The sequence below is a fragment of the Mobula hypostoma genome, chromosome 4 (assembly GCF_963921235.1).
Source record: "Mobula hypostoma chromosome 4, sMobHyp1.1, whole genome shotgun sequence".
Classification (NCBI taxonomy): Eukaryota; Metazoa; Chordata; class Chondrichthyes; order Myliobatiformes; family Myliobatidae; genus Mobula; species Mobula hypostoma.
Genome location: NC_086100.1, coordinates 36,216,324 through 36,242,344, shown reverse-complemented (window position 1 = coordinate 36,242,344; position 26,021 = coordinate 36,216,324). Strand labels below are relative to the sequence as shown.

Genomic DNA, 26,021 nt, shown 5'->3' with positions numbered 1-26,021 from the left:
CATTATATCATGTCGGTGCTGTTCCAAAATGGAAACAATCTTGGCAGAGGAACCAGTGTCAGGAACTTCTTTTTCCCCCCGATTTGGTGATCCTTGCAGCCATAGTAAGACAGGCGTATTTGTAGGCAGGAGGGAGAATTAAAAAAATTGACAACTGGGGTAAAAAAAATGGAGAAGTGCGGCGGTGAGAAGTAAAACAGAGTGACAGCTTTGAGCGACTAAATCATGGCCATCTTGACCAGAAGTCTGATGGTGGATGTTTTGAAGCAGGAGGGCACTCCCCACTTGGAGGGAGAGATTAAAAATGTTTGCAAACACACTCATTCTGAGTACCTGCCCTGGGGTGCTGTCCAGTCCCGCCGCTTTGCAGCTGTCCACTTGTTGGAACACCTGTGTACTTCAGCCTCAGACTTGACTGAGGTGCAGGTCGCATTGGCGGCTCTCCTCAGGGCTCAGTGTTGGCAACATTGAATCAAGCGTAAGAAAAAGATTTAGCTCATTTGGGAGAGAGGCAGCAATGTTGGCAGCACCACTGCGTTTAGCTGTGATGGTGTGCAGAGCTTGCCATAAGCTGTATGTGTTGCTGGTGGAGAGTTGGGTTTGTATTTTGTCCCTGTATTGTCCTCAGATAAAGTTAGCAGTCAAAAGTTGAGCATGGTGTGACTAGTGTACTGACCTGCATATGTTTCAATGCAAGTAGTATCGTAGGAAAGGTGGATCATCGTGTTGAAGTTGAGGTGCCTGGTTTACAAACAGACACAATGTGTAGTGAGGGGAGGTGGTCGATAGGGCAAAATTGCAGTCAACAGGATAACTTGCAATGTAAAACGTGGACAAAATTGAAAATGGCAATTACAAGACTGAAGGTGCATCTGAATGCACGCAGTATACAGAATAAGGTAGATGAACTTGCCGCACAGTTGCAGTTTGGCAGGTATGTTCATGGCTGAAAGATTATAGCTGGGAGCTTAATGTCCAAAGATGTACATTGCATCAAAAGGATAGGCAGGGAAGCAGAGGGAATGCGTTGCTCTGTTGGTAAAAATTGAAATCAAACCATTAGAAAGAGGTGACACAGGGTTGGAAGGTGTTGAATCATTGTGGATAGAGTTAAGGAACTGGAATGGTTAAAAGACCCCAATGTAAATTGTATACAGACCCCCAAACAGTAGTAAGGATGAGGTCTACAAATTACAATGGGAGATAGAAAACGCATGTGCAAAAGAGCAATGTTACAATAATCATGGGGGACTTCAATATGCAGGTAGATTAGGAAAATCAGGTTGGTGCTGGATTCCAGGAGGGGGAAATTTAATAATGTGCCTACAAGATGACTTTCTAAGAGCAGCTTGTGGTTGAGCCCACTCGAGGATCAGCTATTCTGGATTGGGTGTTGTGCAATGAATCAGAATTGATTAGAGAGCTTAAGGTAAAAGAACCCTTATGGTCAAGTGATCATAATATGATCAAATTCACCTGAAATTTGAGAAGCTAAAATCAGATACATCAGTATTACAGCAGAGTAAAAGGAATTACAGAGGCATGAGAAAGGAGTTAGCCAAAATTGATTGGAAAAGAACACTGGCAGGGATGATGGCAGAGCAGCAATGGCTGGGATTTCTGGAAGCAATTCAGAAGTCACTGGATATATACATCCCAAAGAGGAAGAAGCATTCTAAAGGAAAGATGACACAACCATGGCTAACAAGAGAAATCAAAGCGACCATAAAAGCCAAAGAGAGGGCATATAATAGAGCAAAAATTAACAGGAAGTTAGAGGATTGGAAAGCTTTTAAAAAACAGAAGGCAACTAAAAAAGTCATCAAAAAGATAAACACACAAAATGCTGGAGGAGCTCAGCAGGTTATGCTACATCAATGGAAAAAATGTACAGTTGACATTTCAGACCAAAACCCTTCAGCAGGACAGTACTCTTTTCCAAAAATGCTGCCTGGTCTGTTCAGTTCCTCCAGCATTTTGCATGTGTTGCTCAGATTTCCAGCATCTGCAGATTTTCTCTTGTTTTTGATTAAAAAGGTAAAGATGAAATACAAAAGCAAGCTAGCCAATAATATCAAAGGGAATACCAAAAGTTTCTTTGGATACGTAAAGCGTAAAAGAGAGGCGAGAGTAGAGATTGGAGCACTGGAAAAAGATGCTGGAGAGGTGTAATGGAGGACAATGAAATGGTGGACAAACTGAACAAGTATTTTGCATCAGTTTTCACTGATAAAGACACTAAGAATATGGTGGAATTTCCAGCTGCCAAGGGGAATGAAGTGTGTGAAGTTCCACATTTGAGAGAATGTTCTCAGAAAACTGAAAAGTCTGAAGGTAAATAAGTCACCTGGCCCAGATGGTGTACACCCAACTTCTGAAACAGGTGGCTGAAGAGATTGTGGGGGCAGTGGTAATGATCTTTCAAGAATCATTAGATTCTGGAATGGTTCCAGGACACTGGAAAATTGCAAATATCACTCTACTCTTCAAGAAGGGAGAGAGGCAGAAGAAAGGAAACTATAGATCAGTTTGTATGACCTCAGTGGTTGGAAAGATATTGGAGTTAATTATTAACAATGTGTCAGGCCACTGGAGCAGGGACCCAATCACAGACCCAGTACTGTGCACAGTGATACAATTGAGTAACAAATCCCAAGATGCAAACAAAGTCAGTGTCAAAGTTCAGGCAGAGATCAAAACATCCAGAGAAATCCAAAAACCAGAATCAGGAAACAGGCAGAGTCAATATTCAGACAGACAAAGAACAGATACACATGCTAGACAGACTCAGGAAAATTCACTGGCACAATCTGGCAACAATAGGTGCAAACACAGGACTGAAATACACTGAGCAATAAACAGAGAGGCAGATGATAGGTGGAGCACAATGAGACACAGGTGGCAGCAATACAGGTAATAATGAGAAACAGGTGAGAGATGGAGGACTCAGTAATACAGGGGCCAGAGTAGAGCAGGAGTGGGGACAGCACATGGCAATACAAAACCACAGACTGACAGCTAGGGAGAAACACACAAAGAGACAGAGTTCAACTGCAGGTACTGACAGGGTGAGGTCTCAGGGTACTTGGAGGCACATGATAAAATAGGCCATAGTCAGCATGGTTTCCTCAATGGAAAATCTTGCCTGACAAATTTGTTGGAATTTGAAGAAATAACAAGCAGGATAGATAAAGGAGAATTGGTTGATGTTGTGAACTTGGCTTTTCCAAAAGCTGTTGACAAGGTGCTTAACAAGTTTTGAGCCCATGGTATTACAGGAAAGATTCTAGCATGGATAATGAAGTGGCTGATTGGCATGAGGCAAAGCGTGGAAAATAAAGGAAGCCTTTTCTGGCTGGCTGCCAGTGACTATTGGTGTTCCACAGGACTCTGTGTTGAGACCAATTCTTTTTATATTATATGTTGATGATTAATGGTCTGTGTTGCAAAGGACTTGGATGATGTTATTAATGGCTTTATTGAAAGGTTTGCAGACAATATGAAGATAGGTGGAGGGGAAAGTAATTTTGAGGAAGTAGAGAGGCTACAGCAGGACTTAAACTCAGAGAATGGGCAAAAAAGTGGCAGGTGGAATACAGTGTCGGGAAATGTATGGTCATGCACTTTGGTCAAAGAAATGAAAGGGTTGACTGTTTTCAAAATGGAGAGAAAATACAAAAAACTGAGGTGCAAAGGGACTTGGAAGTCCTGTGCAGGATTCTCTGAAGGACATTTTGCAGTTTGATTCTACGGTTTGGAAGGCAAATGCAGTGTTAGCATTCATTTCAAGAATATAAAAGCAAGGATGAAATGTTGAAATTTTATAAAGCACTGGAGTGTTGTGAGCAGGTTTATCTTAGAAAGGATGTGCTGTAATTGGAGAGGGTTCAAAAGAGGTTCACGGAAATGATTCCAGGAACAAATGGCTTGTCATATAAAGAATGTTTGATGGCTTTGGCATGTTTTCATGAGAATTCAAAAGAATGAGGAGTGAGCTAATTGAAACCAATCGAATAGTGAAAGGCCTTTGATAGAGTGGATATGGAGAGAATGTTTTTTATGGTGGGAGAGTCTAAGACCAGAGGACACAACCTCAGAATAGAGGGACATCCATTTAGAATGGAGATAAGGAGCAACTACTTTAGCCAGACAGTGATGAATCTGTGGAATTCTTTGCCACAGGCAGCTGTGGAGGTCAAGTCTTTATGTATATTTACGGCAAAAGTTGATAGATTCGTGATTGGTCAGGGCATGAAGGGATACAGAGAGAAGGCAGGAGATTGTGGCTGAAAGTTGGATCCACCATGATGAAATGGCAGAGCAGACTCGATGGGCCAAATGGCTTAATTCTGCTCCTGTATCTTATGGTCTTTTTATAAGTTACGGCAGGACATTGGTAGGATGCTGAGTAGGGCTGACAAGTGGCAGATGAAGATCAATCAGGAGAAGTGTGAATAATTCACTTTGGAAGGTCAAATTTGAAGGTAGAATACAGGATTAATGGCAAGATTTTTTGCAGTGTGGAGGAACAGAGGGATCTTGGGGTCTATCTCCATAGAACCCTCAAAATTGCTGTGCAAATTGATAGTAGTTAAGAAGGTGTATGGTTTGTTGGCCTTCATTGGTCGGGGAACTGAATTCAGGAGCCACGAGGTAATGTTGCAGCTCTATAAAACTGGTTGGACCACACTTGGACTGTTGTGTTCATTTCAGGTCAGCTCATTATAGAAGGAATGTGGAAGCTTTCGAAAGAGTGTAGAGGATGCTGCCTCAATTAGAGAGCATGTGACATGAGGATAGGTTAAGCAAGCTGGGGATTTTCATTTTTGGGCAAAGGACATTCCTATCAAGTCACACTCTCAACATTTCTGGAATAGCTTCTTCCCCTCCCGTATCAGATTTCTGAACGCTCTGAACCCATGAACACTAACTTGCAATTTTGCTTTCTTTTTGCACTATGTATTGATTTTTAATATTTTGCATTGTAATTTATAGTAATTATTTATGTATTGCACCATATTTCTGCTGCAAAACAACAAATTTCAGAAAGAATAATCCATATTCTGATTCAGGAGTGGCCGCAAATCTGGATTGAAGACACTGTTGTGAGATAAAATCAAGGGAAATCTCAGAAGGACAAAATGACAGTTCAGGAAATCTTCAAAGTTTTGCCATTCTCCCTTTTCTTTTTTTTCCATTCCCCATTCTGGCTTTCCTCTTATCTCTTCTCTTTTCCTCACCTGCCCATCATTTCCCTCTAGTGCCCTTCCTCCTTCCATTTTTCCTTGGGTCCACTATCTTCTTTAATCAGACACCTTTTTCTTTACCTCTTCCACCTATCAATTCGCAACTTCCTACTTCATGTCCCCATTGCCCACCCACCTATCTTCCCTCTCACCTGGTTTCACCTATCATGTATCAGCTTGTACTCTTTCCCTCTCCTCATATTCTTATATTGGTTTCTTTCCTGTCTTGATGAAGGGTCCTAGCCTGAAAAGTTGACTGTTTAGTGCTCTCCACAGATGCTGCCTGATATGCTGATGACCTCTATTACAGGTTGAGTACTTCTTATCCAAAATCTAAAGACCGCAATTTTTTTTGACCACTGACATGTTACCAATGGAAAATTCCAGAAGGTTCTGGGAAGGTTCCCAGGCCATACGCAGGTCTCTGGACAACACAGACAGTTCTGAGAAGTGACCTCACGTACATATGTAATGAACAGAAGTTAATGAAAAATAGAAAAGCACATCATAAAGCAAAGAATAAAGATCTCTATCGTGTATCGTCAGTGTTGAAATGAACGTGTGCTGCTTAATAGTATGCTGATCATGAAAAAAGGAAAGATCTATCACAACAAACTGAAAACTGAAGGTAATTGTTAATATTCAGCAGGCTGGTGCAGAATTTTAAGAAAATGCATGCTGATTAGGAAAATCTTGCACCAGAGCACATATATGATATTGATTATTTTTGTACCTCATATAACTTCAATACACTTTTAAAGTGTTGCTGATGTAAAGCTAACACCAGAACAAGTCTACAATACAGATTGTTTTAATACCTGAAAACTAAAAACAGTAAAATACAAATATAGCGTGCTGTAACCTTTTAATCAAAACCTGGCATTGTAGCTGGAGACTGAAAGTCTGGGTTGTCTGTAGTTGTTCAACAGTTGAATCAGATATTCTCCCAGTGCTGCAGTGCTGCTTTTGTTACCCTGCACACATTATATTGTCATTATATCTCATAGAATTTTTTGAGGATGTAACTAGTAGAGTGGATAGGGGAGAACCAGTGGATGTGGTATATTTGGATTTTCAAAAGGCTTTTGACAAGGTCCCACACAGGAGATTAGTGTGCAAACTTAAAGCACACGGTATTGGGGGTAAGGTATTGGTGTGGGTGGAGAATTGGTTAGCAGACAGGAAGCAAAGAGTGGGAGTAAACGGGACCTTTTCAGAATGGCAGGCGGTGACTAGTGGGGTACCGCAAGGGTCAGTGCTGGGACCCCAGTTGTTTACAATATATATTAATGACTTGGATGAGGGAATTAAATGCAGCATCTCCAAGTTTGCGGATGACACGAAGCTGGGTGGCAGTGTTAGCAGTGAGGAGGATGCTAAGAGGATGCAGGGTGACTTGGATAGGTTGGGTGAGTGGGCAAACTCATGGCAGATGCAATTTAATGTGGATAAATGTGAAGTTATCCACTTTGGTGGCAAAAATAGGAAAACAGATTATTATCTGAATGGTGGCCGATTAGGAAAAGGGGAGGTGCAACGAGACCTGGGTGTCATTATACACCAGTCATTGAAAGTGGGCATGCAGGTACAGCAGGCGGTGAAAAAGGCGAATGGTATGCTGGCATTTATAGCGAGAGGGTTGGAGTACAGGAGCAGGGAGGTACTACTGCAGTTGTACAAGGCCTTGGTGAGACCACACCTGGAGTATTGTGTGCAGTTTTGGTCCCCTAATCTGAGGAAAGACATCTTTGCCATAGAGGGAGTACAAAGAAGGTTCACCAGATTGATTCCTGGGATGGCAGGACTTTCATATGAAGAAAGACTGGATGAACTGGGCTTGTACTCATTGGAATTTAGAAGATTGAGGGGGGATCTGATTGAAATGTATAAGATCCTAAAGGGATTGGACAGGCTAGATGCAGGAAGATTGTTCCCGATGTTGGGGAAGTCCAGAACGAGGGGTCACAGTTTGAGGATAGAGGGGAAGCCTTTTAGGACCGAGATTAGGAAAAACTTCTTCACACAGAGAGTGGTGAATCTGTGGAATTCTCTGCCACAGGAAACTGTTGAGGCCAGTTCATTGGCTATGTTTAAGAGGGAGTTAGATAAGGCCCTTGTGGCTACAGGGGTCAGGGGGTATGGAGGGAAGGCTGAGGCAGGGTTCTGAGTTGGATGATCAGCCATGATCATAATAAATGGCGGTGCAGGCTCGAAGGGCCGAATGGCCTACTCCTGCACCTATTTTCTATGTTTCTATATTAATTGCATGCAAAAATTTTTACTGTTAAGTACATATGTGTGATGAACAAGTGTAAGACAAAGACTGCTTACTGGAAGCACATAAATTTAGGGATGGAAATTACGGCAATCCCGCACAATCTCATTATATTCTCCAAAATCCAGAAAAGTCCAAAATGCAATACACTTTCAACCAGAAGCATTTCGGACAAGGGTTACTCAACCTGTACTTTGTGTGCATCTTGCTGCCTTGATCAGATCACTTTTGTCCACCATCAGGGACTCCCACCACTTAGGAAATGCTGTCTTCTCACTGCTGCCACCAGGAAGAAGGAACAAGTGCCCTGGGACTCACAGCACCAGGTTCAGGAACAGCTATTACCCCTCAATCATCAGGGTCTTAAACCAGAGGGGATAACTTCATTCAATTCTACTTGTCCCATCATTGAAATGTTCTCACAACCTATGGCATCAATTTCAAAGACTCTTCAACTCATATGCTTTGATATTTATTGCTTATTTATTTATTTATTATTATTGTTTGGTTTGTTTTTGCACAGTTTGTTCTCTTTTGTACCTTGGTTGTCCGCCCGGCTGGGTGTGGTCTTCTTTGATTTTATTACGGTTGTTATTCTATTATGAGTTTATTGAGTCTCACTCTCCTTTTTCTCCCTCTGTCCCTCCGAATATACCTCTTGCCCATCCTCTGGGTCACCCCCCCCTTGTCTTTCTTCCCGGACCTCCTGTCCCATGATCCTCTCGTATCCCCTTTTGCCTATCACCTGTCCAGCTCTCGGCTCTATCCCTCCCCCTCCTGTCTTCTCCTATCATTTTGGATCTCCCCCTCCCCCTCCAGCTTTCAAATCCCTTACTCACTCTTCCTTCAGTTAGTCCTGACGAAGGGTCTCGGCCTGAAACGTCGACTGTACCTCTTCCTATAGATGCTGCCTGGCCTGCTGCGTTCACCAGCAACTTTGATGTATGTTCCAAGAAAATAAGTCTCAGGGTTGTATATGGTGAAATATATGAACTTTGTTAATAAATTCACTTTGAACTTTGAGCTTTGTTCTTGGCTCTCAGTTGAGTGGTGGCATGGCTTTTACAACACTGAAGAACCCACATATACCAGAGATGAGACGATAAGACCATAGGATATAGGAGCAGAATCAGGTCAATTGGCCCATTCAGCCTGCTCCACCATTTCATCATGGCTGATCCATTTCATTCTCAGCTCCAGTCCCAGCCTTCTCCTTCACTCCCTGATTAATCTAGAATCTATCACCCTCTGCCTTAAACATACATAACGACTTGGCCTCCACAGCTCCCAGTGGCAAGAAATCCCACAGATTCACCGCTCTCTGGCTAAGGTAATTCCTCCTTATCTCCATTCTAAATGCATGTCCCTCTAATCTGAGGTTGTGTCCTCTGGCCTTAGACTTCCCCACCTCTCCACATCCACTCTGTTGAGGCCTTTGAACATTCGATAAATTTCAATGAGTGCAAGACCAGAGCCATCAAAGGTCCCTCTTATGACAAGCCTTTCAATCCCAGAGTCACTTTTGTGAACCTCTTTTGAACTCTCTTCAATGTCAACCCATCCTTTCTTAGATAAAGAGTCAAAAACTGCTCACAATACTTCAAGTGATGCCTCACTGGTGCTTTATAAAGCCTCAACATTACTTCCTTGCTTTTATACTATAGTTATCGCAAAATGAACACTAGAATTGCATTTGCTTTCCTCACCACTGACACAACCTGCAAATTAACCTTTAGGGAATCCTGCATGAGGACTCCCAAGTCCCTTTGCACTTCAGATTTTTGAATTTTTTTCTCCATTTTAAGAAGAGTCTACACTTTCTTTTTACTGAAGTACATGACCATTGACTTCCTGACACTGTATTCCATCTGCCACTTCTTTTCCCAATCTGCCTAAGTCCTTCTGTAGCTTCTCTACTTCCTCAAAATCACCTGCCCCTCACCTACTTCAAATCATCTGCAAACTTTGCAACAAAGCAATCAATTTCATCATTCAAATCATTGACATATAACTTAAAAAGAATCGGTCCCAACACAGCCCCATGTGCAACACCACAGGTCACCAGCAGCCAACCAGAAAAGGCTCCCTTTATTCCCTCTCTTTGACTCCTGCCAATCAGCCTCATGATCCTAAGTTAGGATCTTTCCTGTAATATAATGGGCTCCAAGCTTGTTAAGCAGCCTCACGTGTAGTATCTTGTCAAAGGCCTTCTGAAAATCCAAGCACACAGCATCAACCAATTCTCCTTTGTTACTTCTTCAAAGAATTCCAACAGATTTGTCAGGCAAGATTTTCCCTTGAAGAAATCATGCAGACTACAGCCTGTGTTATCATGGCCTCCTGGTACCCCGAGGCATCACCTTTAATAATCAACTCTAACATCTTTCCATCCACTGAGGTCATACAAACTGGCCTATTGCTTCCTTTCTTCTGCCTCTATAACTTCTCGAAGAATGGAGTGACATTTGTAATTTTCCAGTCTTCTGGAACCATTCCAGAATCTAATGATTCTTGAAAGATCATTACTAATGCCACCACGATCTCTTCAGCCACCTCCTTCAGAACTCTGGTGTGTATATCATCTGGTCCAGGTGTTTTATCTCCCTTCAGACCTTTCAGTTTCCCAAGAACTTTCTCTCTAGTTATGGCAGCTTCACACATGACCCCTGACATCCTGGAACTTCCACCACACTGGGAATATCTTCCACAGTGAAGACTGATGCAAAATATTTAAATTCATCAGCCATTTCATTGTCTCCCATTACTACCTGTCCAGCATAATTTTCTAGTGGTCTGATATCCACTCTCACCTCTTTTTTACACTTTATGTATCTGAAGAAACTTTTGGTATCCTTTTTAATATTATTGTTGGCTTATTCACGCATTCCATCTTTATCTTCTATTGGTTTCTAAAAGCTTCCCAATCTTCTAGCTTCCCACTAATTTTCACTCTATTAGATGCCCACTCTTTGGTTTTTATGTTGGCTTTGACATCTCTTTATTCACCCTCTCTAATGAATCCCGTTTATTGATTGGGCGCAGTCCAACTCTGAAAACTGCCACAAAATGTTGCCTTTTTAAATCTTCAATCATGGACATAAGTAAAAAGACTACTTCTTCTCGTGCCCCTGTTCACTGACTGGGATCAGTCCAGTTCTATTTAATTAGCTTGCTGCAAGATTCACCTCTTTAGATCTTGCCCTTGTGGAGCAGTGTACTGATCTTTGGACTTAACTGAAAATTTATTGAATTGATTGGGAGATGGCGAAAGCTGAAATGTACTGACATTCAGGAAGAGGGTGTCAGTAGTGCATTCCTACAGCACAAGTTGAATTGACTACACCTCTGTCACTTCTAATGCACCTTTCCCAATGACCATCAGCAGAAAAAAATCAGAAAAGGAAACTTGCAATGAAAATATAAAATAAAACCAGGAATGGCCGGAAGCACCCAGTAGTGTCGGTGACATTTACAGAAAGAAAAACAGAGGTTGAAATTTTTCATCAGAAATGGGAATGGGAAAGAGTTTCAGAGAGTCTCTGGGAGAAATGCTTAGGATAACAGCAGTATCTCTGATAGGCAGAGGCCAGGGTCTGCTAAAGGTTATGAAGCTGTCTGGTTATAGATTAATGAGATAATTAATGAATGAGGGGGAATGAGGAGAATGCCTCACCATTCAATCACAGCTGATTTATTATCACTCTCAACCCTATTCTACTGCCTTTGACACCCTTACTAATCAAAAACCTAACAACCTCCACTTTAAATATTCCCAATGGCCTCCACAGCCACCCGTGGCAATGAGTTCCACCGATTCACCACCCTCTGGCTAAAGAAATACCTCCTCACCTCTGTTCTAAAGGGATGTCCTTGTATTCTGAGTCTGTGCCTCTGGTCCTAGAATCCCCCGCAACATGAAGCATCTTCTCCATGTCCACTCTATCTAGGCCTTTCAATATTCGATAGGTTTCAATGAGATTCCCCTTCATTCATTACTTAAACACCAGCGAAAACAGGCCCTTAGCCAACAAAAGCTGCTCATACGTTAACCCTTTCGTTTCCAGAATCATACTTGTGAACCTCCTCTGGACTTTCTCCAGTGCCAGCACATCCATCATTAGAAAAGGGGCCCAAAATTACTCACAATACTCTGAGTGTGGTCTGACCAATGCTTTATAAAGCCTCGGTGTTACACCCTTGCTTCGCGAAATGAATGCTAACACTGAATTTGCCTTCCTTACCACCGACTTAACCTGCAAGTTAACCTTTAATGAATCCTGCATAAGGACTCTCAAGTCCTTTTGCACCTCTGATTTATGATTTTTCTCCCCATTTAGAAGATAGTTTTTACCTTTATCCTTCAATCAAAGAGCACTGCTGTTTTTGCGTGAATGAAGTCACTGGAGAAAAGTACTGGTAGCTGTGAAGCAGCCTCTTTATTCATCAAAACATAACACAGCAGATCCTTCTGGAAATGGTCTGCTCGGCCCAGCCCTACACAACACTTCATGTGCTAAAGATCAAAGACACATTCAGGACAATTCAACAAAATCCATATTTACAATGCTTCCTTTGAACTGCACCCCCTTTCACATCTCTCTCCTTCGGACACATACTACAGACGCCCAAGTACCCACAAATAATGAATTTATATTGGCATTGTCCACCCATTGTTCAGAGTTGCATTTTAGATTTAATTTTCAATGCATATTCAGATCTGAAGATTGTTCACTGAAGTCAATATTCACTTTATGACCTAATCCCAAAAACAGTCCCTCCTCTTGGGCCTCCTGGACAAAATAAAATTGTACCAGGAAAGGTCAATTTTCAGAAGGATCTTCTTAAATAGGTCAGCAGAAATGCCCTGCTTCAGAACCCTCCCAATTACTCTATGTGCATCTAGATCTACCCTATCATCCCTAATGACTACCTGCTAAGCAGAGAGATTGTTCCAGAAATTAGATTAGATTTGATTAGATTATGAGGACACGCAGTCCTCTTTTATTGTCATTTAGTAATGCATGCATTAAGAAATGACACAATTTGTTCCTCCAGAAAGATATCACAGAAACACAAAACAAACCCAGACCAAAAAAAAACTGACAAAAACCACATAATTATAACATATAGTTACAACAGTGCAAGCAATTTGATAGAAGAACAGACCATGGGCGCAGTAAAAAGAATCAAAGTCTCTTGAAAGTCTCATCATCTCACGCAGACGGTTGAAGGAAGAAAACTCTTCCTGCCCATGAGCTTCCAGCGCCGCAAACTTGCCGATGCAGCATCCTGGAAGCACCCGACCACAGTCCAACTCCGAGTCCGTCTGAAAACTTCGAGCCCCTGACCAGCTCTCTGACACCGAGCACAGAGCACCATCTCTGCTGAGCGCTTCGACCCTGGCTCCGGCAACAGGCAATAGGCAAAGCCGAGGATTTGGGGCCTTCCCTTCCGGAGATTCTCAATTGCACAGTAGCAGCGTCAGCGAAGCAGGCATTTCAGAAGTTTCTGCAGATATTCCTCCGTGCTTCTCACGGCTGTCTCCATCAAATCAGGATTGTGCACGGCATCCTACTTCATAAATACGATATCAATTTGGAGCTGCCACACACGCTGCGTCACGTCGCCATCTTCTCCTCTGAACAACCGTCTTTAGAAATGCAGCTTCATTTGTACACCAGTTGGCCCTTCCCTACTGGCCGATTGCAGCTTAATCACATTCCCGGTCTTCACCCCTATGTTCTCTGGTAGCGAAAACTCTCTCTTTCCAGGGGCATCAGCAAGGTAAGTGCATCAGGTTCACAGGCCCTCTCATCAATGTACTGGAAAGGGTTGGGGTGGTCTCTATTTGAATGATGGCAAGGACCTCTCCCCAGTGACATCCTCTTGCAAGCTGTCCATTCGATCACTGACCCAACTGCTGAAAGGGCCCAGCTGATTTGTATTCACTCCCCATTCAGGATGGGGATGACTGCCTTCAAATGCCGTGTGTGATCTTTCTCAGTCTGCCATGCCATTGAAGTTGTGGAGCTTGATGTTTCTGCTTTAACGTAAATCCCTCCCCACCCAATTTCCCCAATATCTTTTCTGTTCTGTGTTATTCAATTAATCATCTACCTTTAGAAACCAGCCTTAATTACAGAGTACCGTGACCATCACAATTTAGCATGCTATTCATGGGTTTCTGTCATGATCTCGGTGTCTTCTGCCTTCACATTTTCTGGGGGTGTGTTTCCAACAACCGTGCTCAGCTCTGGTGTGGCTGCCCGGTGTTCAACTTCTAGGTTCTCTGTAATTACACGGTTACTGGGTACACTTGATCCCCTGCTCTGTCTGTGGGGACAACAAGGTGGTGAGTCGTATGGTTTAACCTGAGTCCAGTGTTTTCATGGGCTGGCTCGCCGGGTCTGCACCCAGACACAAGTGCCACTTGTTAAAAGTGCCATCAGTGGTCCTATCCATCTGGGAGCAAACCCTGCCCTTTCAGGCAGTACCCTCACCGTGACTTGATCAGCTGGCTGTGGGAGGACTATCCCCTTTCCCTCTGGCTCTCTTTGATCAGCAACGTGCTGCTGTTGTTTTGCTCGGTCCTTCAACGCTTTAAGTTATTTACAAAAGACTTTCACATGCTGTGTCATTCTATCCCAGTAAGCCCCAGGCTCACCACAGCCTGTAATTACCCCATAAGGGAGTCAGTTTGCTTGCCCCATCAATAATTCATAAGCCAGCGTGCAGTTTGGGGTTGCTCACAATCTCATCAGGATTCCTGGTAATACGTCAACCCGTGTCTTTCTCACCTCAGTTATAGCTTTGGCTAAGGCATTCTATGGCTAAGGATGCTTATGTGAGAATGCTGCTCTTGGACTACAGTTCAACATTCAACACCATAGTTCCATCCAGGCTTGACAAGAAGCTCAGAGACCTCGGCCTTCACTCTGCCTTGTGCAGCTGGAACTTCCTGTCAGATCACCAGCAGGTTGTAAGAGTAGGCTCGCTCACCTCCACCCCTCTGACTCTCAATACAGGAGCCCCTCAGGGCTGTGTACTGAGTCCCCTCCTTTGCTCTCTGTATACCCATGATTGTGTCACCACCCACAGCTCTAATCTGCTAATTAAATTTGCTGATGACACTACATTGACTGGCCTTATCTCAAACAATAATGAGGTGGCCTACAGGGAAGAAGTCATTTCTCTGACACAGTGGTGTCAAGGAAACAATCTCACCCTCAATATTGCAAAAACAAAGCAGCTGGTTGTGGATTACAGGAGGAATGGAGACTGGCTAACCCCTATTGACATCGATTGATCTGGGGTTGAGAGGGTGAACAGCTTCGAGTTCCTTGGCATCCACATCACCGAGGATCTCCTGTGGTCTATACACACCAATTGTGTGGTGAAAAAGGCACAACAGTACCTCTTCCACCTCAGACGGTTGAGGAAGTTTGGTATGGGCTCCCAAATCCTAAAAACTTTCTACAGGGGCACAATTGAGAGCATCCTGACTGGCTGCATCACTGTCTGGTATGGGAACTGTACTTCCCTCAATCGCAGGACTCTGCAGAGAGTGGTGCAGACAGCCCAGCGCATCTGTAGTTGTGAACTTCCCACGATTCAGGACATTTACAAGGACAGGTGTGTAAAAAGGGCCTATAAGATCATTGGGGACCTAAGCCATCCGAACCACAATCTATTCCAGCTGCTACCATCCGGGAAGCAGTACCACAGCATAAAAGCCAGGACCAACAGGCTCCGGGACAGCTTCTTCCACCAGGCCACCAGACTGATGAACTCACGCTGACGAGCGTATACTATATTACATTGACTGTTCTATTTATTACAAATTATTACAAATCACTATGATTGCACATTGCACATTTAGATGGAGACGTAACGTAAAGATTTTTACTCCTCATATATGTGAAGGATGTAAGAAATAAAATCAATTCAATTAAATTACAGATTGTTTGGTTCATCCTTTCTACCCATCTTGAACTCTGAGGGTGGTAGGGTACACGGAACTGTTGTCAAATCCCTAACAGTCGATATATTTCGTTCATCACTTCCTCTGTGAAATGTGCTCCCTGATCTGAGTCCGCCAGAACTGTGGTTCCCCACCTTGGGAAGATTTCCTTTTGTCTCTTTCTCTCCCATTTCTCCTTCTCCACCCCTTTGTATAGCTCCACTAAACTGGCTTCAGTCGTTTCTTCCTGCACACTTGCAATTTCAATTGCTTCCCGTACCTCTGCTGCCTTCTTTGCACTGATGCCTGCCCACTCGTTTCCTTTCTGCTCCGTACTCTCCCCTTTCTGGTGAGCTTTTACTTTAATCACTGCCGCCTCTGCTGGCAGACTCACTGCTTCCAGCAGTTCTTGTATTACATGCGTGTGCTCAATACCTGGCCCTGTTGAGGTTACAAATCCTTGTCACTCCCATGGTATCAGATAGTCGTGCACCACCCCGAAGGCATACCGGCTGTCTGTATATTCATTTGCTCGTCTGCTTTTACTGTTGCACAGTGCTTCTATCAGTGCCACAGTTCTGCCCCCTGAGCTGATCAACCCGCTGTCAGTGCTCCTGAAACTAATTCTTCAGCTGTTTCCTTCATCATGGCCCACCCAGTCCGTGGCTTCCTGTCTATGTACCTCAAAGACCCAGCTCTAAAAATTTCCTCTGCTTCCCTTCCAGAGATATCTCCCTCACACTGATATCTTCTTCCAGCTGTATTTCCTTTTGACACTCGTGTGCCTCCCCCTCTGTTAGGACGCTGCTCGTGGGATCATTTGTGTCCCTAACTATTGTTACTGTCCTATGGGCAGCTGTCAGGGTATCAGTATTTATGAGACACTGCCTATTGGGGACTATTTTAATTGACTTTATCTTTACTCGATCACCATCTTGCTTGCGTCTGGCCCACACTGCTGGGAATTGCTGACGAAGTAACCCACAGACACCGTCCTGGCTCCAGTCTCTAATAATCAGAGCGGCTGCAGCTATGCTGACTATGTTGTGTACTCTGTAGGTTGAACGTGTTCGCTGCTCCTGGCTTGTCCATATTATTTTTCCCTTTCCTGAATCGATAATGGCCCCTGCTTCCCTTAGAATGGCTATTCCAAGGATAGTACTCTCATTATTTGGACAGACCCAGAAGTACACTGGAAGCAGCATCCCACCGATTTCAAATATCTGCAACTCGTTACTTTCTGCTTTCACTGTTTTTCCTGTTACACCTGTAACATAAATAGCCTGTCCGGATGTTGGCAAGGACAGGTCAGTTATCAAAATTGATGCCCCCGTGTCAACCAACATATCCCATAGCCGGCCCTGAACAATGCTGTTGTGTACACCTGCGGGTCGCCAGTGCAAGCAGTGAGGGCTGCTGCTACCTCTTTATCTGGACTAGAAGCCATCTTCACTAGCTCTACGATCTGTTCGGCAGTCAGTTTGATCAGACTGGGCATTGAAGGGGTGAGAGATTATGTATCTGCCATGTCTTTCACCTGTTTTTCTTTCCATTTTTTTTGGATACTGCCTCTAACCATGTCCTGATAGGCCACAGTTTTAGCATTCATCTGTAGCATCCCCATGTACCGCTGACCCAAGCAGGTCCACACAACATTTCATGTGCTAACGATAGAAGACAAATTCAGGACAATTCAAAGAAATCCATATTTACAATGCTTCATTTGAACAACACCCCCTTTCACACCTCCCTCTTTTGCACCCATACTACAGACACACAAATAATGAATTTAAATCAGCATTGTCTACCCATTGTTCAGAGTTACATTTTAGATGTAATCTTCAATGCATATTCAGATCTGAAGGTTGGTAACTGAAGTCACTATTCGCTTTACGTCCCAACCCCAAAAGTGTCCTAACAACTACCACACACTTTTCTACCCTATACTCCATCTGCTACTTCTTTGTCCACTGTCCTAATCTCTATAAGTCCTTCTGCAGACTTCATGCTTCCTCAACACTACCTGCCCGTCCATCTATCTTCGTATGGTTAGCAAACTTGGGCCATTAAGGGATCCATTACCTTAAGCTCCCTAATGAAAGCAATTTATTTTGAGAAATTCTAAGAGTCAAAACTTTGTTCCTTATTCAACTAACTTAACTTCTATGATATTTAATTGCCTTTTAACAATATTTCCCTTGTTTACAGTTGTGCCTGATTCCAAGATTGCAAGTAAATAACTTTAATGTTACGACAGTTTTTGCACGTTAACTACTTTCAGTTGCCTTAATTTAATCCTTATCATCAGAACACTTTACAATTGCTGGATTGTTTATTATTAGATTAGATTATGAGGACACTCAGTCCTCTTTTATTGTCATTTAGAAATGCATACATGCATTAAGAAATGTTACAATGTTTCTCTGGCGTGATATCACAGAAAACAAGACAGACCAAAGGCTAACACTGACAAAACCACATAATTATAACATATAGTTACAGCAATGCAAAGCAATATGATAATTTGATGAAGAACAGACCATTGTAAAAAAAAGTTTCAAAGTCCCGAGTCGATCGACTCCCGAGTCCCCGATAGCGGTGGCAAAAGGGAGAAACTCCCTGCCATAAACCTCCAGGCACCGGCAACTTGCCGATACCTTGGAAGCAGCCGACCGCAGCCGACCACAGCCGACCCTGAGTCCATCCGTCCGAAAACTCCGAGCTTCCGATCAGCCTCTCCGATACAGCCTCCCGCGTGCCATCCTCTGCCGAGTGCCTTCAACCTCTCCCCGGCCGCTGAAACACGCAAAGTCGAGGATTTTGAGGCCTTCAGCTCCAGAGATTCCGGTTACTACACAGTAACAGTGGTAGCAAAGCAGACATTTCAGAAGTTTTCCAGATGTTCCGCTATGCACTCATGTCTGTCTCCATCAAATCAGGATTGTGCACGGTTCCCTACTTGACAGATAACAGATATTCATCACTGGAGAGGCCGTGCGTGCTGTCATCGTGCCGCCATCTTCTCCCCATTACTCTAATTATTCTATAATTATTCTCCCCATTATTCTAATAGAAACTGAAATTGTTTTATTGAAATTGGGTGCAATCTGTGTGAAAGGATTCATAAATGATGACTGAGAGTGCTGTGCCAGTGAACGCAAAGAATACCTTGGCACAAACGTATCACCTATTCATTATTTCATTTAATATTTCTGGCTCGGTGAAATCAGTTACACGTGCCAAAGCACACCAAGGCAATATATCAAAAATTAAAGTATAACTTGCACAAAAGGCAGCCATGAAAACAGGCAACTGAGCAGAAAAATGCTGCAACAAACCTCAGGTCTGTTCCAGCACTGGAACTTAAGACTAGGTTCTAGCTTTGGTCTTGAGTAAAAGAGTCAACTCAGCATCGGTAAATTGTTAAAGCACTTCAAATCCTGTTCACAATGGCTGAAATGTAATATTAATACCATAAATTTGTTTTCCAAGATGTCAACGAGTAGAACATTTATGATTAGCAATCATTAATTTTATGAAATCTGAAACAGAAATCTTTGGACTCTAGTATCTTTATGAAGAGCAAATTAGTTCAACAAGAAGCAATGAAACCAAATACAATAAAATAGTGTTATTGAGAAGAGCTATAAGTGGAGTTCTGTTGGAGTTAATATATAACCTTTATGGCTTCAATAGTGAAAAAGTAAGTTGAACTTGACAAATATAGTCAGAGAAAAAAATCCTTGTGTCTTTCAAGACATCAGTAACAAACTTGCACAGATATCTGAACAAAGTGTTGAATTTATTGGGGATCTACTTGAAGTTAATGCTGGAAAAGAGCTGTGTCTATTTGTGGTGAGTTATACCTTACTTTAAAAAAATCCATCTATCAATTGAAGCTATTTTCTGAAAGATTTCATGTTTTAACATAACAAATTAGCAATAATAAAGTTTGCTAGAACTATTATCTCTGCTTTTTGGGTGGAATTTTAATCCAGTACATTGCAGGAATAGCTTGGGTTTACAAACCGTGTTGAAATACCCAACCTGTCAGAAAGCATCTGTGGAGTGGGGAAAAGAGCCAATATTTTAGGCGAATGACGTTTTAACGGAAATTTTCATCAGATCATCAACCTGAAATGTCAATTATTTCTTACTCCACACCCTGATCTGTTGAGTATTTCCAGAATTTTCTTTTATAATTATATCAGAGTCAGAATCAGATTTATTATCACTGGCATGTGAGGTGAAATTTGTTAACTTAGTGGCAACAGTTCAATGCAATACATAACCTAGAAGAAAAAACCCAAAAAAGTACATCAATTACAGTATGTTTCTGAATAGATTAAAATTCATGCAAAAAACAGAAATACTATATATTAAAAAAAGTGAGGTAATGTCCAAGGGTTCAATGTCCATTTAGGAATCGGATGGCAGAGGGGAATAAGCTGATCCTGAATCACTGAGTGTGTGCCTTCAGGCTTCTGTACCTCCTACCTGATGGTAACAGTGAGAGAAGGGCATGTCCTGGGTGCTTCAGGTCCTTAATAATGGACGCTGCCTTTCTGAGACACCGCTCCTTGAAGATGTCCTGGGTACTTTGCAGGCTATTACCCAAGATGGAGCTGACTAATTTACAACCCTCTGCGGCTTCTTTCGGTCCAGTGCAGTAGCCGCGCCCCCCCCCCCCCCAAACAGACAGTGATGCAGCCTGTCAGAATGCTCTCCACGGTACATCCATAGAAGTTTCTGAGTGTATATGTTGACATACCAAATCTCTTCAAACTCCTAATGAAGTATAGCCGCTGTCTTGCTTTCTTTATAACTACATCGATATGATGGGACCAGGTTAAGTCCTCAGAGATCTTGACACCCAGGAATCTGAAATACCTAACAGTTAACCCAGACAGGAATATAAATTAGTTATAAACCCCAGGGACTATTATCAGTCATATGTCTCGGTTTATTCACCATGGGTAAAGCAAACCTTGGTGAATAGTAGTAGTAGGCAGCTGTCAGTCTCAGGGGATCATGGGTTTGTGCCTCTGGTGGACTGTGTCTCCTCCAGGATGCAAGCCTGGGCAAGAAGATTTGAAGAACTGGCTGTTGCCCATGCAGCGGGCTCTCCCTCTCCACATCACTGATGTAGTCCAAGGGAAGGGCAAGCGCCAATGCAGCTTGGCACCAATGTCATCGCAGATGTTGCCAGAGTGAAGTTGTAAACAACATCAAACTGCCTTCGGGGCCCCGGCTCCAGATTTCTTCCTTGGGGTTTACTCCAGAAACCTTTCCCATGGGTGGGTATGGCGGCAAGGCTGTGGGAGTTTAAAATCAGTGGTTTCCTTCTCCTAGGTGGGCTGCAATCCAAGGCTGACGAGCCCCACCTGCCCGAAGCAACTGGTTTTGAGGCGCCAGTGATCAGCCTTTGCCCCTTCTCTTGTCAGTAGAAACAGTTCCACTGGGCCTAGTAGCTGAGCCACACGTGAAGGCCAAGAGTTGGACTTCGTTGTCAGAGGCTGTTAGTGACAGATGCCATTTGTTTCACCTCTCTAGATACTATGGTGTAGGGCAATGGCAAGCTCTTGTTAGCGTTGGTGAGACTGGAGTCCCATGCTATGGGATGTCCAGGATGAATGGATTTGTATCCTTGCTCTAATACTATTACTGAAAATTTTATCAACTACATCCTATACATTAAAGATGGGCTTTTGACCTCACAATCTACCTGTCATGACCCTTGCACTTTACTGTCTACCTCCACTGCATTTTCTCTGTAACTGTCACTCCAATGCTATATTCCGTATTCTGTCACTGCTTTTCTGTTTGCATTACTTTGATGTACCTGCAGTATATTTTGAAATGACCTGTGTGACAGCATGCAAAACAAAGTTTTTCGCAGTGCATGTGATGTATAGAGATGTCTTGGGGGGGCCAAGCCCATAGCTCTCTGAAAATGGCTGCGTAACTCAGTAGGGCGGTAAAGAAGGTGTATGGCATGCCGACCTTTAGTAATGGAGGCATTGGGTTCAAGAGTCAAGAAGTTAAGTTGCGGTTTTAAAAATTCTAGTTAGGCCACATTTAGAGAATTGCATTCAATTCTGATCACCTCATGAAGATATGGAGAGGGTGAAGAAGAGATGCTGCGGAGGGACGTAGACCAGGATGCTGCCTGGATTAGAGGATGTACGCTATAAGGACTGGTGGGCCAACTAGTGTTCCTCATTCTACAGCAGTAGACGTGAAGGGGAGACCTGATTGAAGTTTATAAATTTATGAGAGAGATAGATTGGGTAGCCAATATCTTTATTCTGTTCAATACTAGAGGGCATGCATTTAAACTGAGGGGGAGAAAAGTTCAAAGCTGAAGCGAGGGGCAAATGATCTTTTACACAGAGTGCAGAGGGTGCCTGGGATGTGCTGTCGGGGGTGGTGGTGCAGGCAGATACGACAGAGGCTTTTCTGAGGTTTTTAGATAGACACTTGAAGATGCAGAGAATGGAGGGATAGAGACTGTTTGCTGTCAGAAGGAATTAGCTTGGCACAACATCATAGGTCAAAGGACTTGCACTGTTCTATGTGACAAGAATCACACGTACCAAGTGTAGATCAGGCCTGATTTCCTGTGCATAACCCATATGGTGTGTTATTTGTGTACATACTTGGCATAATGGTAAATTAGTATAGGGCACAATGAACCCTGAATTGCACAATGCAACGTAACAAATAGGGCAATAGGAGTACGATGGTCCAGTTACACCTACTGTATGGAAGCAAAAATGTGGACAATAAGGAAGAGTTCATCTGAGGCTCTCAATGTAAAAGTATCTCTTTCCTACATAGTCACACTCATTCACAGGGTCTAGAATACCAGTTGGAATTGACTAGAGATTAAGAGATTTGGAAACGTTGCATCTTTCACCTGGGGATATAGAAGCTGTCAAGCAGCAAATAGGGCAGGGCAGGCCAGTGGGATTAGCCAGGATTGGCATCATGGCTGGCATAGATATGGTGGGCCAAAGGACCTGTTCCTGGACAGACCTGTTCTGTGCTCCAGGAATCAGATTCATTATCAATGACGCATGTTGTGCAACTTCTTGTTTTGTGGCAGCAGTACAGTGCAAGACACAAAATTACTATCAGTCAAGGGCTCACAAGCTTTTTTATGCCGTGGGTTCCTGCCCTTAATCGAGCCCCAGGTTGGGAACCCCTGCTATAAGTTATAACAAACAAATAAGTAAAGATATAAATGGTGCAACAGAAGGTATTGTTCATGGACCATTCAGAAACTTGTTGGCAGAGGGCAAGAAGCTGTTTCTCAAACATGGAGCGTGGTCTTCAGGCTCCTTCTTGATGGTAGTAATGAGAAGAGGACTTGTTCCAAATGGTGAAGGTCCATAATATTGAGGCATCACCTCTCGAAGTGATCAAATACGGAGGGGAGGGCTGTGCCTGTGTCCGAGCTGGCTGACTCTACAACCCTCTGTCGTCTCATTCATTGCTGCACATTGGTGTCCCCATACCAGGAGGTGGTGCAACCAGTCAAGATGCTCTCCATCGTACGCCCACAGAAATTTGCTAGTCTCTGTTAACATACCAAATCTCCTCAAACTCCTAATGAATTCTAGCTGCTAGTGTTCAAGGTTGTTGTGACAGCATTCAACCAGCTAATCTATCTCTCTCGTGAACAGGTCAATCAGAGTTTCTGCTAGCAACAGTGGAGTCATCAGAAAATTTTGAGTTGTACTTAGCTACATGGTCATGAGCATAGAGAGTACAGAGCAGTGGGCTAAGCACAGTGTCCTCTCCAATATTTTTAACAGCTGTGCAGACCAGCCATTGAGCTGAGCAGGATATATTTACATGGCCTGAAAACTGTCCAGCACTTAAATAAAACATTGTTATAAAAGAAAATTCCATCTGCTCGGCAACAAAGCCTACGTGCATGGGAACATTTCAGTTACTGCACAGCGGCGCACCTGCACAGCTTCGAGCCAACAGTTTGAATTCTTGCGTAGGATTCAAGCTTACTTAAAACTTGGTGATTTCTGAGATCAGTCTCTTGTCAAGAACAATTGTTCATCTACCTTCAACTCATAAAGATCCAAAAATGCAAACATTATTTTGCGAAGAATCACGTTAGAATTCAGATTAAGAATATATATAAATAGATATCATAAATATAAAGAAAGTGTTGCCTAGCCATTTCAGATTGGTTTTTGTTACTTCTGGCATTACAAGTAAATAAAAGATCAAATATAATTTAAAACAGTGAGTTGAATGAGGCCTCTGTCAGCCAGGGTTAACCGTGGATGTTGTGTCCTAGCTGTCTAGATATGCAAGCCTGGGCAGTGCGATATGGAGAGTAAGCTGTTGGCCATGTAAAAGGCTCCCCTGTTCCACGCATCAGATAAACCCAAAGGAATGGCAGAGACCGATACAGTTTTGTAACAGCAGCATCGCAGGAATTGGCAGCCAGCATTGAGCTCAACGTAGGATTACTATAGGGACTCCAGCTTTGGATTTTTTCCTCACAGTTTACTCCAGAAGCCTTCCCCATGAGTGCATAGCCACAAGACATCGTTTCAAATCCCTTGTCCATTCGTCCCCCCCATCCCTCCCCACTGATCTCCCTCCTGGCACTTATCCGTGTAAGCGGAACAAGTGCTACACATGCCCTTACACTTCCTCCCTTACCACCATTCAGGGCCCCAAACAGTCCTTCCAGGTGAGGCATCACTTCACCTGTGAGTTGACTGGGGTGATATACTGAGTCCGCTGCTCCCGATGTGGCCTTTTATATATTGGTGAGACCCAACGCAGACTGGGAGACCGCTTTGCTGAACATCTACGCTCTGTCCGCCAGAGAAAGCAGGATCTCCCAGTGGCCACACATTTTAATTCCACATCCCATTCCCATTCTGACATGTCTATCCACGGCCTCCTCTACTGTAAAGATGAAGCCACACTCAGGTTGGAGGAACAACACCTTATATTCCGTCTGGGTAGCCTCCAACCTGATGGCATGAACATTGACTTCTCTAACTTCCGCTAGGCCCACCTCCCCCTCGTACCCCATCTGTTACTCATTTTTATGCACACATTCTTTCTCTCACTCTCCTTTTTCTCCCTCTCTGAATATACCTCTTGCCCATCCTCTGGGTCACCCCCCCCCCGTCTTTCTTCCCGAACCTCCTGTCCCATGATCCTCTCGTATCCCCTTTTGCCTATCACCTGTCCAGCTCTCGGCTCTATCCCTCCCCCTCCTGTCTTCTCCTATCATTTTGGATCTCCCCCTCCCCCTCCAGCTTTCAAATCCCTTACTCACTCTTCCTTCAGTTAGTCCTGACGAAGGGTCTCGGCCTGAAACGTCGACTGCGCCTCTTCCTATAGATGCTGCTTGGCCTGCTGCGTTCACCAGCAACTTTGATGTATGTTGCTTGAATTTCCAGCATCTGCAGAATTCCTGTTGTTTGCGTTTCAAATCAGGGTCTTCTTTCTCCTAGATGAGCTGCCAACCACGTCTGATGAGCCCCATCTGTCCAAAGTGACTGATTTTAAGGCGTCAGTAACACGCCTTTGCCTTTGCCCCTGCTCCTGTCAGTAGAAGTGGTTCCGCTGGGTTTAGTAGCTAAGCCAGATGTGAAGGCCCGGAGCTGGACCTGCTCACTTCGGCAGCACACGTACTACAATTGGAATGATACGGAGAAGATTATCATGGCCCCTGTGCAAGGATGACACGGATGTTGATGAAGCATTCCATACTTTTGTTTCTTAAGGTTGTTATAGCCAGGAGTGGTAATGGGGTCAAGCTCCCACTTCCTATTAAATGCTCCCAAAGGCGTGCGCCTCAAATAGCCTCCGACAATTTAAAACAGTACTCAAAAACAAATTGTTTTGTTGGTATTTTTTCTTGCAGGAATTTCAAATTCTGAGTTTTTAATTGTGCAAATATCCACATCTTGGCACCATGGCAACAGGTAAGTCAAAAAAGAGTTTAAAATATTTGTTTGTAACAAAATAATTTTGCATATTAACTAATAAACATACTTGGGCCCCATAATGGAACAGGGCACAAGAAAGTACTTTCGAAAATATCGTTGGAAAATGTGCTTCTGGGGGCAACTATAGAAAATTAGCATAACTGCAAACAATTAATTAAATTGCAGTTTGCTTGAGAATAAACCATGTTGTAATGAGATAATCTATTATTTCAAATTGTTATTATATTTAAGGCAAAAATATTACAACTCATCAGAATGTCAGTGGTGCTGGAAAACTGTTTGCACCCAATATTCAAAGTGATCATATCTCTGGACCTGTGTCAGTTTCCATGGACAACAAGACAATTGTTAACTACTATGGAGGTAATCACATTAATTATCATCACAAGTGCTTAATGCACAATTAGAATATTTCTATTTTTGGATAAATTATTCATGACACTTTTTAAATTTCCAGGTGCCCCAGATAAACCACTTACGGGTAAGTACAAAAACAATGATTCAGAGCTATGATTTAAGTATGTTATTTCTCTTAGTTC

General features: G+C 43.1%; 1 protein-coding gene and 1 non-coding gene across 2 annotated transcripts in view; both read left to right on the top strand.

Moving 5' to 3' along the window:
- The first annotated feature begins 19,213 nt into the window (after window positions 1–19,213).
- Window positions 19,214–26,021, top strand: part of LOC134344762 (NACHT, LRR and PYD domains-containing protein 12-like) — a 33,518-nt gene continuing 26,710 nt past the window's right edge. Inside the window, exons 1-4 of the mRNA XM_063044848.1 lie at window positions 19,214–19,336; window positions 25,398–25,458; window positions 25,714–25,845; window positions 25,940–25,963. Coding sequence (XP_062900918.1) covers window positions 25,449–25,458; window positions 25,714–25,845; window positions 25,940–25,963 — 166 coding nt within the window. The 5' untranslated portion in view covers window positions 19,214–19,336; window positions 25,398–25,448. The remainder of the gene's footprint in view (window positions 19,337–25,397; window positions 25,459–25,713; window positions 25,846–25,939; window positions 25,964–26,021) is intronic.
- LOC134346035 (U6 spliceosomal RNA) lies at window positions 25,141–25,247 on the top strand. Its single transcript, XR_010017799.1, has one exon. It is a non-coding gene; the product is annotated as a U6 spliceosomal RNA (small nuclear RNA).